Raw genomic sequence first — 16,688 nt, forward strand, 5'->3', positions numbered from 1 at the left:
ACAGCTCTGCATGTGAACACCAAAGCAAAATGTTCATTAGCTCTGTGGTTATTTACCTAATCAGTTCTTCAATATCTTTAGATAAAAATATCTAAACTAGACATTTTTCTGAAGCTCAGTTTTACTGGGAAGAGCTAAACTTTACCAGGTGTTATCACATTTGGACCAGGCCCTTTAAAATAATGAATCCAACAATATTCTTGGGCTCAACACTTGGTCAGTGACTTCCAGTTCATTTCTACAAAGAGCAATTAGTTCATCATCCTAACAAAATGTTTCTTTCTGTGATGTCCAGTTTTCTGAAAGTTATGATCGCCTTTCTTTTTTTCTGCGTGTTTTCACGCAGATGAGCAACTGCCACCAAAAACCTCTGTTTTCATCAGGACTGATCTTGGCAGCCCCTCTTTCTCTTGGCACTCCTTTCTCCCTGCAGCAGCAGCACAGTCGTAACTGCTCCTCCTGTTGCAGGAGGAGAAGCACTTCTTCACCTTGTCCCCATGGAAATCCTGCTACAGATGCCCTGCTGCAGCCCTGTGGCAGCTGTTTCTTAAACTGTGGCATCTAGCCCCATGAGAGGATTTGTAAAAGCTGGGTTAGAGCATCTTGGCTCTTGTGCTTCCTTTTCTTTTTGCATCTAAGCCCTCATCTGCTATCCCAACCCAAGAAATCCCAAAAACAGACACAAAGCCAAAGCTCTTGAGGTTTCAGGGCTAACATCTGATGGTACTGTAGATCTTTCATTTTTTTCTCTTTCATTTCCTTTTGAACAATGAGATAAATTTGGATCAACTGTATTTTGAACATGGAATGTATTCGCCAATAAATACTGATATTTTATCTTTGTACTTGCTACTGTAATGTAGTTTCTGAAGGTGTACTGTTTTGTTACAGTTTCCGTATGTTCATATTGATATTGTTTTGTCTCATATTCCTTTTATCTTGTTTCTTCCTGTTCTTTTCTTACAAGCAGTGTCAAATTTTATTTTAAAAAAAGCTGTAGGTGGTAAAAAAAATTACAATTCAATTATATGAGTGCTTCTTAATACAATTTAGTCATTGCTTATTTACACCAAATTTTGTATTTAAATTTATTATGTTTTCTTCATAGAGGCAGCAAGAGAGCATTTGACTGCGGTAAAAGTATAAACCCTGTATTCATAATGAATTCAGTATAAATTTTGACGACTGGCATAAGCTAAGATTAGATGCAGTCAGAAAACTTAGGTGCTAATTTGCATCCTGACATGTTTTGACATGACAAGAGTCTTAATTCTGTTTCCTTTTATATAGATGACTGTTGGAGTCAATGGAGAAAGTGAGATCGGTTTTTGACTTGACAACTTTTAACATCAATAAAAATCCCACTCAGGAGTTCTTACTCACCATGTATTTATAATGGACCATGTATTTATAATGGGCACTCATGTAATTGAATTCAGTGGGCTTTGAGTCAAGCAGTGTTTGATTTCTGTATGAAGTAAAGAGCAAATAAAAAAAATCAAGCCATAGTAGGTTAGGTATAATACTTGAAAAGAAAATCTGATCTTGTTGTCGTAGAAACCCCCATATTTAAAGTCACGACATCTAATTTGAGAAAATTAAATCTTGAATAGAGTTGTCATCATCCTGTGATGATAATTTGACATCACTACAGGACTGAATTAAAAGTACGTAGGTGTTTTTTTTAACTACAGTGCTGAATTTCATGAGGTTTCAATATGTAATTTGATGGTAAGTGCAACATCGATGAATACCTTTTCAATTCAAATTAATGATGCACTCTCATTTTTAATTGATATTTTATCCCTTCTTAGAACATTATTGTACGCAAGGTATGTTGAGATTCATTGATATGGCTGACATTTTTTTCAGTATGCTTCGTCTGTGTCTATTGTAAATACTTTCAAATTGTGTAGAGAATGTTTAATTAAAAATACTTTTGTTCCCTTATCAAATGATAGTATTATTATCCCAGCTTTCCAAGTATGGTCCTTGAAGCAGAGAGTTACAGGAGGAGTATGTGACTTGTTTTCCTCCTGTGTAGTGCAAAACACAGTACTGCTGGTTCAGCACCATAATGTGCATTATCTCGTAAAAAATTTCAAATTAAGATACCAGAATAATTCCAAAATCACTACATTTTATTGCTATTTTTCTTTCCTTTATAGTATTACTATGTAGACACTCTTTATTTTCAGGTGGTTTTATTAAAACAGACCTCAGTTGCGTTTGTGAAAAGTGGGACTGCAGCCCCAGGGCGATGCAGTGAGATAGGGTAAGAGCAGGCAGCAAAGACTGCAATCCTAAATATGCACTCTTCGTTCTGCTTAGCAAATGTAGCCAGGGGCTAGCAGCCCATTAGTGCCAGTCCATCTCAAAGAAAATCAATTTGTTTTGTTTCAGTTTGCTTTTGTTTCTTGCTCATTATTTATAACATTTGTTTGTCATTTTTGCCATTTTATAGAGCTTCCAAGAGCAGCTGTCAGGATCTTAAGCAACATGACATTCCTTTTTGTGAGTTTGTCATACACAGCTGAGAGTGCCATTGTCACAGCTTTTATTACCTTCATTCCCAAGTTCATCGAGTCACAGTTTGGCATCCCAGCTTCCAATGCCAGCATCTACACTGGTAAGGCACTGCCACATAGTATAACATTGAAAGGGTTGGTGTTCTTTGACTAATGAAATGAAACAATGTAGGAAGGAACCAAAAATGTTAACCAAATAGTTAAAACAGGTGATTGGGTCAAGTTTTGTGTATGTGGTTAAACACTCAGGCTGTTATTTGATGTTTGTTGTATGTGTTTAGTAAAACATGAACCAATTTACATTGTTAAAGGACTGGGTTTTTTTCACATAAGCCTAGATAAGCATTTTCTAATGTGTTACTGGTCTTCAGGGAGGAAAAATGCAATAAAACCAAGCTAGAAAACCCACAGAAATTACTGCAATTTGTGTGCCTTAAAAGAACTTTTAAAGCTGTTCTTATTTAATTTGAGTTTTACTTCATCTTTGATCTTTAAAATATCCTGATCTTCCTTTTTCCCTAGTGACGAGTTGCTTATGTGCCCCTTCCTTCAGTTATCTCTCCCCTCCAGGCTGGTAGTTTTCTCCATATTTATGCAGTCGATGTTAATAAGTAATCATAGAATCCAATCAGGAGAGCTCCCCATATTCTCTCCTGCCTGTCGTTTCAGGTCTGAGAACCCTCTTTTGCAGGTATGGCACTTCCTGTGCTGCCACAGCAATGTACAACCAAATCCAACTTCTAACAGAGCTACAAACCGCAAAATCTTAAGCTCCATGCTGCTCTGTTGCAGAAAGAGATGGGAACTTCCCTAGGGAAAGGGACCAAACTGGGGCTCGTGTCATGCAGATCTTCTCAGTTGTCTCCTAGCTGCATTAAAGAAACTTGTCTTTATAACCATCTTTTTAACTTCTCCGTAGTGCTATTCCATATGGAATAGCTGGTAATTGCTAGTCAGGTCGGTTCTTTGCTCTCCCATACTTCTGGATATTTCACCCAAAAAGGAGTGATGGAGTGGAGAGTAGTTTGTGGGAACAGGGGTGAAGTATGGGGTGAATCTGCCCAGGGACATTAGTCAAGGAAAGAAAAAAGGTAGTACAAGAAAGAGAGGCAAAGACACAGCCACCTTACATGGGAATCATTTGTCACCTACAGTGGCTGGAAGAAAAGCGAGCAGTCTTTCTGGAATGTGGAGAGGAAACATCAGAGAAGCACCATGTGATGACTTCTCTTTGAGAGCTTGCTGAGATGAGATTTTCTTCAGGGCATGAAATCCCTGTGTTCTGTATATAAGGAAGAAATGTTGATTGATGGGACTGTGATTCTATCTGAAGCCTAGGCTAGCTACACACAAACAGGAGTTTTGCTGTAATAACTCTTGATAGGATGGCTGCTCCATAACTCGCTTTGTTCTCATGATAAACCAGAAACATTCTTGCCAGTCAAAATATTCAACAGCCAGTACATTGAAAGAGGCTCATAGCATTTTTCCTATCTAGCATGTGAAACTAAATTGTTTTTTCTCTCCTATAAATTACTTGATAAAGATTATTGCAATGAACCAGAAGAAGAAAATGAAATAGCTCTAGCTGGATGCGCAACATGGACAAGTGAGCACTGCTTCTACAACCCAAACTCCTAGACTTAGCATCAAAGTCAACAGTTATTAATTTTATAAATTCTTTTTGTTGGAAAAATGGGAAAAGGAAACTTGGAGATTCAGTACTAGACTGCTCCTGGCTGATCTAGTAAAAGACATGTCCAGTTTACAAACTTCTGATTAAGAAAAGAAGGACTTGCATGTTACTTGTATTACTACATCTATAGTTTGTATGTACATTACTAGCTGAGTAGATGAGCTTGCTGAATATGTTACTGATGCAATTTTTAATTGATTGTTTTCTGTCTCAATTCATAAAGAGGAATTCTTTAGTTAAGTCTCAATTTATTTCTATTTTTAAGCAAACCTGGCATTAATCATCAGGAAAAATGCCATGTGCCAAACTTCACGTCTTGAACTTGTGCAGCTTATGCTGCAGTCTTGTCTTGTGTGGAGTTTTGTTTTCTGTGTGCAGAGCAGGTGGCATTCAGCCTCCAGGCTTTCTCAAGCGCCCCAAAAAAAAGAACCTTGACTTTTTGTTACAGGTAGATCTTAGACAAATCCAGGTTAAAATTTTAGGCGCTTGGCTAGTGATTTACTTGTGAAAAAAGGAGTTGGAATTCAAACTATTTGTCATTGGAAGAACTGCACACTGTATATTGTAAAGCACTGCTCTGTTTATTTCTGTTAAATGGTTATAAACACATTGAATCTACCTTTAGTTCTAGAAAAGGTATAACATGTATCTCGGACAGAATTTGTTTGAAGATCTCCATAGTATTCCTTTAGAAGTGTAGCCTGCTCTGCAGATATTGCAGTTTTCTGTTCCCAGACTGTTAGTAGCTGTTAAGAACATCTTTTGCTGCTGTGAAAAGCCTCAAGTAGTGCAGCATCCTGAGAAGAGCAAAGAGGACAAAGCTTAAAAATGGCTGACTGAAAGCTGATATTGACTCGGAGCACAGTACCCAGGAGTGTATTTGGCACACACAGAATTCCTGTAAACCAAACTATTCTTATAAAATGAAGGAAAGTGCAGCACAACAGCTTAGTATTGGATCTTAAACTTTATTCCTCTAAATGCCTTTGAAAAAGGAGAATGCATGTCCTGATTAGATGCATGTGCTTTGCTTTGCTTTGCCCTGGAAGCTTGTCTGGAAGTGCACTGTAGTTGCTGTGTTTCTTTGACATTACATCACTTCTGATTTCACATCCCCTGTAGAAAAAGAGGGGCATAAGGATGAAAAGCGTGTACTTAGGGCAAAAGAACCTGTCAGGCTTCCTGACATGTAGGACGGAATGAGCACTTCTCTCTGTTGCCTTCACCACAAACAGCAAAATCTGCTCCTGCCTTTGCAGCATCTCCCAGCCCCACTTTTCATGGAGGAATTAGTCTTTATCACTCTTATGTGTAGGCTTTCCTTTAGCTTTCCTTCCTTCTGAACGAGAACAAGTCTTGGCGAGCAATTTGCTCATGTTCTTCTCTTCGTTTTTAATGTTCTGATCTTCATAATGTGGCAGAGGATGGATGAAACAGCAACACAGTATAGTTCACTAATGGAAGAACTGCTAACGTAATGCCTTGCAAAATATTTACATGCTCAGTTTTGACAAGGTACTAGACATAGACGCACAGATACTCTGTTCCAGTGAAAGGCTTATCTGTGCCCTCAAGAGCATAAGAAAGAAAAGGTAAACTCAGGTCCAAAAGAAGTTAAGAACTCAAAGCTAAGGAAGAAGTATAAAATACTGAGGTTAGTTTGTCGTTAGTAAGCCCTTTCCTTGGGCTACATCCTTACTTTATACAACTGATGTAGCCATGGATTTGGTCCATCGAATTTGGTTCTCCTAGCAGAGACATTTTAGAGGGTGTTGCAAGTGACCCCAGTCTGCCTTGGTGTGAATGTGGGCTTCTCTGACACAGATTTCATAGATAAGGGCATGCCTGGTAGACTCAGATGGCTGTTACTATTTTCACCCAGAGAGAACATTTCCAGTCTAAGTGTAAGGATTTGCATTATTTCTTTCTCTTAATCATATTCAGTCATTGAAAGTGAGAGATATAACACCCCGAGAGAGATATAACACCTTTGAACTTCATGAAAATCGTTTAGTTCTCCTGGAAGGACTTATACATGGAAATCCTGCTCATATGAGAAAGGCGTGTTCTGAGTCTGTGAAGTGTTATTATTGAGAATCTTCCTCATGAAATGATTTTTATTTTATAATGCCATTGGTGATGGCAGTATAATTAAGGCAGCAATGATTTTTACCTCTTATTTTTGATTTCATGATTGCAGAGTTTTGGAAAATACAATATCCCCTTCTCCTTTAGACAAACTAGCAGAGAATGACAATGCGTTGCAATAATATTAAAGATAATTGCAAGCGATACTCTTACTGGCTTCTTTAAAAAGAAGATCAACATCTTTAAGGATTTGGATTATGAAGTTTTGCTGCTTCTCCCTAGATGTAGATGCCGAAAGTTGTTCAAATTCCATATTTATGTGGAATGCATCTTTAATAGAAAAGACCTTATTTAAAGATCTCACATGTCCGTGAGAAGGAAAAGCCGAGGGAAGCTAAGAGGTGCAAGACATTTACTGACAACACTATCTCAGGTCCTAAGAAGTGACGTGTTGCTGAACTGCCACCTTATAACTGCAGCAGCAGAGCAACAGAAAATTTCTTTTGCGTCTAAAACTTACCCTAATTCTAGTATCTTAATTTCTTTACTGGTGTTTGATCACTTTACACTCCACATGTGTGTGCTGAGGTGAATGGGACTGTCGATGTGGGAAAATGCTATTCTGCTTAACTAAAGTATCCAAAAGGCAGAATTTGCATCCAGGCTCATACGTGCAATCCAAAGTGGGAAGGCTTTTGGGGTCTTGCCTGCAGTTAGCACTTGTGCTTCGCTGGAATTAATCATAAGAGTAGGAGGAGGAAGGTCTGTGTCCAAATTTGGATATCTTCAAATTTTCAGTAATTACACTGCAGCAATGTATATCCCTTCTCCCCATTCTAAAATAAATACAAAGCAATGTTTCTGCTTGTAAGTACAATAGTTCTCTTATAGTGCTTTGGCTGCTGGTAATATCATAAGGAGGCTTTTATTAATTCCTTGACAACACTCCAGAGATTTGAAAAGTCTGACTCAGTTTGTTAGCAGAGAATCAGACAATGGAGATCTTAGTGCAGCATTTGTAGTCAACTAATTAGGTAATGAAACGATATTTATGTTTTATATCATTTCTATAGGTCCTGTTGTAATATTGCTCAATTTTCTTCCTGGCAGGTGTGATTATTGTCCCAAGTGCTGGTGTTGGTATTGTCCTAGGTGGCTATATTATAAAAAAACTGAAACTTGGTGCGAGAGAGTCTGCAAAGTTGGCTATGATCTGCAGTGGTGTGTCTTTGCTCTGCTTTTCAACTCTTTTCATTGTTGGATGTGAAAGCATTAATCTAGGGGGAATAAATATACCTTACACAACTGGGTAAGTACCTTGGAATCATCTATGGCAAAACCAGCTTTTTCCAATAAGCCTGATAAAAAAATGTAAAAAGTGCTGATGCCTCATATGTTGAAGAAGTCACATGTTCAAATGAGAATTTGGTGAGTATTGTGATATAAACGTGCTGTTACTGTGTCACCCTTTGATTTTACATCTAATTTATAATGAAGTTTAAGTAATAACTCACCTTTTCAAGGGATGGGAAAATACATTAAAATGGACTTAAGTGATTTTTACAGGAAAATAAGACTATTATGCTCTGTGGATAGCTCAGAGTTTAGTTGGTGTTTCAGAATGTTTTCTGCTCATGAAAATTGTGAGAATACCAAAAGGATTATAAAGACTATTTCTGAATAAGTTTACTTATTATCACTGTAATAACATCTTCAGTCTACAATCCCTGCTTTAGAAGAATCACTTGGGCAGTGGTGTGTGCTGCTTCTGAACCCCTTACCAGCTGTATGAATGCTCTCTAGCACTTGCTGGATTGTCATCAAGACAGGGACTGGATCACAACCCCTTAAGGTATATTGAGGATGGAGAAGGCTGCCATGAAAAAGAAGATGTGCATGTAGGATGGTATTGGGAGTGATGGATTTAGGCTGTGACATTAAGAAGTGCATGGAAGGGCGTTTTCTTAAAAATGAAGGATATTTGGAAGTAAAACAGTGCGGTAAAGGTCATCAGAAGATGTTTCACTGGAAGGTAATTCCTCAGAAACCTGATCATGAGCTTTTATTTTCTTTCTTATTTTGTGATTTGAAAGACAGTGTAGAAGGAAAAAACCACAGCCCTGCAGTGGGGCAGTGAGCAAGCCAAAAACAAAATGCAAAAATGGGAAAGGAAAGGTGGAAGAAAATAGGCACTTTTTACACAGAGGATGTTTGTATTTTGCTGGATGTTAAATCCATCGCTGTCAGACTTAAATCCTGGAGCAAGGAAAACCAGCAACTGAAAGTCAGAAGCTTATGGAAAGCTGTTTTACTCGTTTGTGTTCTTAATACCTAGAGTTAAAGCTTGATGCTGAGAGGCTGACTGTAGAGGGAGCAGCGTGGTGATATATCCTTGTTTGAGAAGAGTGGTCTGAAGAAGGAGAGAATGGGGATGGGAAGGGAGTGAAACGCTTTGATTATACACCTTCTGTTGATATCTGTGACAGCTGGTGAGTGCAGATGAGGAAATGAGAATTATTAGGAATTAAACCATAAATTTAAGATAGCAATTAATTGAACTGTGTGGCAAGTCAGAACATCCCTGCCTGGCTAATGAGAAGGCTGTAGTTCCTTGTTCATGGAAAAACTACTATTTAATTTAAATCTACTTCTAAACTGAAGAGAAGGCAAACTATTGCTATGTAACATTAAGTAACAACCTTTGCAGTATATAAATAGCATGTGTCTATTCACAGCTGTTCTGAAAGTTTGCAGTAGCATTACTTTTTTACCACCTTCAACTAATTTTCTTTTATTGAGAAAAGAGGTGAGAGATGCTAATGGCAAAATTCTCGAAAGTGTTGAGGTATGTCAACTGTTTGAAATCGGTATAAAAATCAGAATGCTTATACTGTAATGTCAAAATATTGAGAATTACTAGCATGTTACAAAGCATGGTTCAGGACTTCGCAAACCCAGCCCTAAATGATTTTTTAATGCAGAGATCAAATCCAAAATTATTGTCATAATGGTAATAAAGAAGCAATGCTACACATAAATTCAGCTTGAATATCTGACATGATAAACATTCCCTTAATCCTCATGGTTCAAAGTCACGCTTCAAATCACTTACTTGGTAGGCAACTCTATAACTCAGGTATCAAAGAATGTTATTGTCCATGTAACAAAAAAGCATGCTTTCATTTTGAGGTTTAATAAAACACATTCTTCATTCTCTAGTTCCAATGCAGTGCAGCATATGGACATCAAAGCCAGTTCATCAGGGCAGATCGAACAGGAGAAGCAGTACAGCTACTTGGTTCAGAGTAAATCTCTTGCATGATGCTCGCCCTTAACATGGCTATGCTGGGTCTGATGTCTGAGCTACCTGCACTGCCAGCAGCCCAGAGATCTCTGCTGCATTGGGCATGTGGACACACTCTGCAGGAGAATCTTCTCTGGCCAAACATATTCAATTGTACCGTTCTTTTAAATTTTAGGTTTTTTTTCTGTGATGAACCGAACCATTAACCAGTACAGAGGAGAAGGATAAGCTAAGTGTTAGTTAACATAGAAATAAGTACTCACCAGTACTCAGCAAAGTAGGCAATGATATTTCATAATTCAGTATGTTTCGTAACTCAGTATTTTTCTAACTGTACCAGCTGTGAGGAAGTGAATAGGACCTGGAGGCATGCACAGATTAGAATACATTTGCAAGGATTTTCTGCTGCTTTATGTTGAGCACAAGCAGTTTTGTCATTGTTGTGTGTCATCAGCAGATCTGTTATCAGGAAGGTCAAGGGCACAACTGTGTTATGCATCTCAGGACTTGTTGTTCTGTGCCCCAGCCTTTTCTCTGAAGGCATGCTTGATATTTCAACACAATATAAGGAGCCTTATGTCAAACACAGTATGACAGCCCTTCTCTTGTACCATAACCAGCATCCGAATAGGAAGTTCTGAATCAGCAAATTGTCTCCTTATCCAGACAGCTTTTGAAGATGTCCAAGGAGGGAGACCCCACAACTTCTCTGGGCAACCGATGCCAGTGCCCAGTCATCTTCACACTGAGAATATGTTTTCTGAGATTCAGAGGGAATCTCCTGTGTTTCAGTTTGTGTCCATTGCCTCTGGTCCTCTTACTGGGCACCACTGGAAAGAGCCTGGCCCTGTCCTCTTTGCATCTTTCCCTTCAGTTATCTATATACATTGATGAGAATCCCCCTGAGCCTTCTGTTCTCCAGGTGGGAGAGTCCCAGCTCTCTCAGCCTTCCCTCAGAAGAGAGGTGCTCCAGGGGCACTTCACTAGATTCTCTCCGGTATGTCCAAGTCTCTTTTACTGGGGAGTGCAGAAGTGGACCCAGCACTTCAGGTGTGGCCTCAGCAGTGCTGAATAAAGGGCAGATAGCAGAGATCATCTGCTTTGGTTGTTTGTAGACCTGTCTTTTCCATGCTGTTTTTTGTATAAGGCAACTAAAACAGGCTCCATGGGGAGCTTACTTAAAGTGACTGATTCCTGGATTAGTTCAGTTCCATTTCTCACATTTCTGGTATGTGACACATCAAAAGAGACCCTTTTTGATTGCTTTCTGTTACTTTGGTGCAATTAAGGTTTAGTTAAAGAATGCAGTTGACTTACTGAGGCACTTTGCATGAGAAAAAAATAATCCTATTCTTTTTCTTGTACCACCAGTTCGCATTTCTGTTATTCTTGTATCTCTTTAGGTCAGTTGGTTCCCTTTACTTGAAAGCAGTGACTAATTGGATCAGAACAATAAAAACAAAGAAGTCCAGCTAACGCAGTGAGAGGGTCCCTTGTTTGACAACTACACAAAAATTGCATCATTGCTGCAATTCCAGCTGCTTGCCAACAAGGAGGTTGCAAATCTCTGCCATCCATACCAAGCCAAAAATACTGCTATCAAATTAAGAGAGTCCTTTTTATCATATAATTCATGTTAAGATTATAGAAATTATATGGTGAGGAATTATCTCCTTTCCTTTGCATTTCCTTGGTCTTGTAGGTTACTACAGTGATTTAAATAAATATGAATAAAACTATGTGGAAACCAGTTCTTTTTTTAGAAGTTACCAATACATAGTCAGGCAATGTGGTTTGTTTTGTTTATTATGTTTGTTTGTTTTCTTAAGTCACATTTCATTTAGATTGTAGCCTCATGTGTAAAGGGTCTACCTTTTTTTTCTCCACTGTGTGTGCATTGACTGCTGGCACACTGAGGTTTCAGTCCAAGCCTGAGTATCTGAAATAACAGGTCATAGCTCTAAAAATTCCAGGCAATAACTCTTGCCTCATACTTTCTGTTTTCTTACTTTACTCCTATGCCACAAGCCTTCCACAGAGTAATAGTTGGAGAGGAGAACTGAATTTAGAGGAAAAAAAAAAGGGGAATTAGAGTCCCTTTTATCATTAGTTGCATCCAATAAAGGTCTCTCCTTTATTAGCTTTACCAGCAGCATGTCATGGAGACACAGAACAGCCTCCCTGAGAATTGAACAAATGCAATTTGTCCAATGGGATTCTGGGTTTTGTCCCGGCGCATAAGTTTAGCAAACTTGGAGTTGAATCTTATTAGAAGCAGTGTCATTGTTTGTAATTGAAAGACTAGTTCAGGAAATGCTGTCATATGGGGCTGGTTTCTGTTAGCGTGCTTGTGCATGACGGGTGTCCTTGGCAGGTCAGGTGAAGCAGGACTGCAACTTGACAGCATCCGCCCCAGCTGAAACTTAAGGGGAAAGCTGTTTCTCATCCTGTGTGTCTACAGCAGTGAAACTAAGCTGCTTTTCCCACACGCCAGCTCATGAGCAGGACTTGCTAGCTTCAGTGCAATTACCATAAAAGCCTGCTCTTTCTGACCGAGACAGGTAAATCTGCCATGTGCTGTGCAGTAATTCAGGGATCAATCGTCTGTTTTCCTTTGTGTACAGTAGGCAGCTTCCCAGTGTCAGATTATGATTAGTAGAGTACTTTGGTTCATCTTATTGCTGGAAACATACATACCTTCTAGAAAAAAAAATGGATCACTACTGGGAAAAGTGTTCATAGAAATATTTTATGGTATGTGCTATATCTTTATATATTATTTCATTAGTTTCCCATCATTGAAAGAGGAGTGAACAAAGAGTGAAGAATGAAGGTAATAAAGATGAAAGCATGAACCTCTTACAACCATCTGATAATGAGCTTTTAGAAGCAGAGTTAATAGATGATTTTGTGTATTACATGTTCTTGAAAGGATGAAAAAAATAATCTCTTTGCGTGCAAAGCATTTGCTGTAAACAACAACAAAAAAAAATCCCCCAAATAAACCTTATAGTGATTTGCTGACGTACAAAAGGTGATGAAAGCTGGAGAGACACAGCTTGCAGTGGCTTGTTACTAATTTGAACATATTTGCTTTGCGTATCAGTAAACTTAAGGCTTCTTCTGGGAAACGAAAAAAAGCCCCTGAGATTAAATGATCACAGTGGTCTCAGGTCAGTTTCCAATTTCATGCTTCTTGTTTCTTGCGTGCCTGATTTAATTCACCTTTATTTTTAAGCTCATTTCCTAATCTCTGTGTCATGGTAATGATCAGCAATCCAGCTGAAGTGAGTTAACTACGTAAGCAGAGCAAGCTGGGGTGCAGGCTCCTCCTGCCCATGGAACGGCATGACCCATCTGCTGCTGAGAAGGGTTTTGAGTGTTGGCGGGATGAGAGGTCAGAAGAGTGCTTTTCACAGGGTGGAAGAGATTGGAGAGGGGAACCCAAGCTGTGCCTTTCCCAGCAGCCTGGGCTGTCCCCAAACTTGTCTGTGTGTAAGGTGACAGAACCCTGCTGGCAGCTGCGATGTGGGCATGAGGCAGGCTGGGGAGCCAGTGCTTACCCCAAGTATTCAGGCATCTAGGACATCTGGCTCAGCAGGCTGCCAGGGAGCTCCTGAAACTCCAAAAATGCTGCTTCCCCTGTTGGTGTGAAAAACCTGTGTCACTGTGCTGCTGAAATCGGTATGCTCCCGAGGAATGTTTTGATGATTTGGTGTTTTCCTTCAGAGAAAAGGTTTTGTTGAGAGATTACTGGAAAAGTCTGCCTGTTTCTGTATTGCACGTTGCTGTGTATAGCTTTCTGGAATCTAGTGTGATATAATAAGACAAGTTTCAGCTGATAGCTGAGAAGGCAGCAGAACCAATATCAGCCCTGGATATTTAATTTCCTGCTCAAGCTTCAACTTGTTTCTAAAACTGTGCCTTGTTTGTTTATGGCTCAAGAAACAAAACACTCAGAAAGGCTTTGGTTAACATCCAACAAGACCATAATGTGTAAAGTAGCTCCATGAGCTAAATTTGTGAATCCGATTTGTGTGATCAGTAGACAGTCAATAAATATTTAAGAGCTACTTAGTAGCATTTGATCGGCTGCGAAAGTGCCTAGCTGGGAAGACATCATATTCAGCAAAAGCAAATAGTGGTGTATATATAAGTACATTAAAAATGAGTCATGTGGAAGCCACTTAGTAACAGCCACACTGCTTACTGTCACTAATGGCAGGATGGCAGGAGGTGAGGTGAGAGATGACATGGGTGACACTTGCTGTTTGTAGAGTGGCTCCCAAACCGAGTCTCTGATGTATTTGACTGTGGAGGATAGGAACAGAAAAACATCCCTTATAGTCCATGGGGTGGTTAAGTACAGTGCTGGCTGTTTACTTTTACAGTGGTCCTTCCCACACGTTAGAGACGTGAAGGGAAGAAAACAGCAGTCCTTGCGTGGCTTCGCAACCCTGGCAGTCTGTGAACATGTGTACAGGATCTTGGGGATGCAGACACGAATCCAACCCAGATTCCTGTTCAGCTCCTGCCTGGCTGAGGAGGTGCTAAAATTCCCTGGATATCTACTTATCTGCTTAGAACAGATACTTGAGCTGGTTTTAAACAGCAGTGGCCTCTCTGTGGCACCATTGAGCAATACTGAGAGCACAGTAAACAAGGCAGCGACAGTTAATTCAATATTATGCTTCAGAGCCTGGTGTGGAGAAGTTGTGCATACCAACATAATTCCCAAAGTGAGAATTTTGCTTATGGCACATGTGCAATTACTCATGCCCCAACAGAGCTCAGTGCTTATTTAATGTTTAAAATCTGCCTGGTTTTGCAGATCCTGCAGGTGTCAAATTGGCATTTGTTTTCAGAATTCAGGTCTTCTGGATTGGACTGCACACAGCCCACAGGCACTCACCTCTCAGGTGTGAGAAGGCAAAAGGTCACATTCTTCTCCTGGCATTGAAGATTTTCATACATGCATTCTAGCCTCTGGAAAAAGCCTTCAAATTTTGCTCCTGTAACCTCTTTTCTTTATCACATTCAACCTTGCATGGATTGCCTCAATATTCTTTGGAAATGGGGTTTTCATATCTAATCAGTGGACTACTGTATAAACAATGGAATGGGGGAAACTTTTCATTTCCATTTGTGAAAAAAATGTCAGCTAGTTTATAAGTATCAGCCAGGAAAAGGAAGGAGGGATAGCCTGAGTCATGGAGCTAGGCAATTTCAGCCTCTTGGAAGAGGATCCAGAAGCTGTGCCCCTCTGTGGATTGAGGCCAAAGTTTGTGAAACGCTGGTGAAAGGTAGCACATGGAGTATTCAAAGTAACCTTTCAAACTAAAATAGCGATACACCAAAGGATTTTGGTACCCCTGCAATAAACCCATAAGAAAAAAATATTACCCAAAGCTGCGTTCTCAAACCACTACCTTTCTTTACTGTTCATCTGCCATGTGCTCTAACTATGAAGAGTCACAAAACCCATGCAGGTGACAGGCTGCATGGTCTTGGCTTCTGACCTAAAGTGGGTCTCATGCCATTGTGACTGCTGTGAAGAAGGCAGAGGAGTGCTTTCACTGAAGAATTACTTTGGGATGTGTTTGAAATATATGAATTCATTCCAAAACCCACGTAAGTGTATTTTGGACTCTTCAGTCTCAGATTAGTATAGTTATCGGTTCTCGAGGACTACTGAAGTTAAATAAACTATCATATGTATTTTGACCAAAGTTCTCGAAGTGACCAAACATAGACTCCTGTGTGATTTTAGGGAGCCAGGTAGGTGCAGGTTTCTAAGCTGCTGTGAGTAAAACGTGGGAAGGAAGCATTTGAAATATGTCCAGATCCACAATATAGGTGCGGGATATATGCGTGTTTCCCGCTGATACCCAATTTATTAGCATTGATCACTATGTTTAATAGTCACAGCGGAGAAGAACTGCCTGGTAGTGCATTTTTTTCTATGAAGTCAGAAAATTCGTTGTTACAAAAGGAGGCGAGTTGCTCATTGTATGTATATCCTCTACTGAGAAATTTAGTCAGCAATAATCTGACCCTGAACTCCTAATGTCCCAAAGAGCACCCTAACCACTGCAAAAATGAGTGTTCGATACAAAGGAAGAGAAAGGAGAAAAAAAGAAGAATGGATAGAGATACAGAAGAAGAAAAAAGAGTAAGGAGGAGAAAAACCTAACTTTAAAATCCTCCAAAAGTAGATCTCCCTTTGAAAAAATGGCTTTGGTTGTGGTCCTTGCTCCAGATTTTGTTACAGATATGGCTGTAAAGATTCATTGATAAGGAGACATGAACAGGATTAGGATCATGTCCAGCTTCAGCAGGAAGGGTGGAAAGCGCCATTCTGGAGCTTACTGATAAGAACACCATCAAGAAGATGTAGATTTTAACCCCTTTAGGTTGAGTAGGACCTGGAACCCCAGTGTTCCCAGCTCAGGCAGCTGTGGAGCTGGTGAAGAAGAGGAAGCTTCCTTCTCCACTTCAGAAGAGAAATGTTATAAATCCATGAAGTATTTGGTTTCTGGAGAAGGCTGTTAGCACAAAGGGGTAGGTTTTTTTTTGCTCCATGCATAGGAACTCACCGAGTTGTTTGTAGTGGGCACCAGTATTCCCTCACAGTGTCAGGCTGCAGAGCACATTATCCCCTATTCTAGGAGCTTGGTCACAAATCCAAGAGTTAGAGGGGCAGATTGAGGCTCCCATGATCCAAGAGGAGGCGGTTAGAGACTTGCTTGCCCAGCTAGATGCCCACAAGTCTATGGGGCCGGATGGGATCCACCCAAGAGTATTGAAGGAGCTGGCGGATGTCCTTTCCAAACCCCTATCCATCATCTTCCAGAGGTCTTGGCTGACTGGGGAAGTTCCACTAGACTGGAGGCTGGCTGATGTTGTGCCCATATACAAGAAGGGTTGCAGAGAGGATCCGGGGAACTACAGGCCTGTCAGTCTCACCTCAGTGCCAGGGAAAGTCATGGAACAAGTAATCTTGAGTGCTATCATGAAGCACATGCAAGAGAACCGGGTGATCAGGCCCAGTCAACATGGGTTTACAAAAGGC

The 16,688-nt window shown here is 39.9% G+C and overlaps 1 protein-coding gene across 2 annotated transcripts in view; it reads left to right on the forward strand.

Moving 5' to 3' along the window:
- Positions 1–16,688, forward strand: part of SLCO5A1 (solute carrier organic anion transporter family member 5A1) — an 89,543-nt gene that overhangs the window by 51,370 nt on the left and 21,485 nt on the right. For both annotated transcript variants that reach the window (XM_054057641.1, XM_054057642.1), the window contains exons 5-6: positions 2,465–2,629; positions 7,423–7,621. In XM_054057641.1, coding sequence (XP_053913616.1) covers positions 2,465–2,629; positions 7,423–7,621 — 364 coding nt within the window. The remainder of the gene's footprint in view (positions 1–2,464; positions 2,630–7,422; positions 7,622–16,688) is intronic.

The sequence above is a fragment of the Cuculus canorus genome, chromosome 2, assembly GCF_017976375.1.
Source record: "Cuculus canorus isolate bCucCan1 chromosome 2, bCucCan1.pri, whole genome shotgun sequence".
Lineage (NCBI taxonomy): Eukaryota > Metazoa > Chordata > Aves > Cuculiformes > Cuculidae > Cuculus > Cuculus canorus.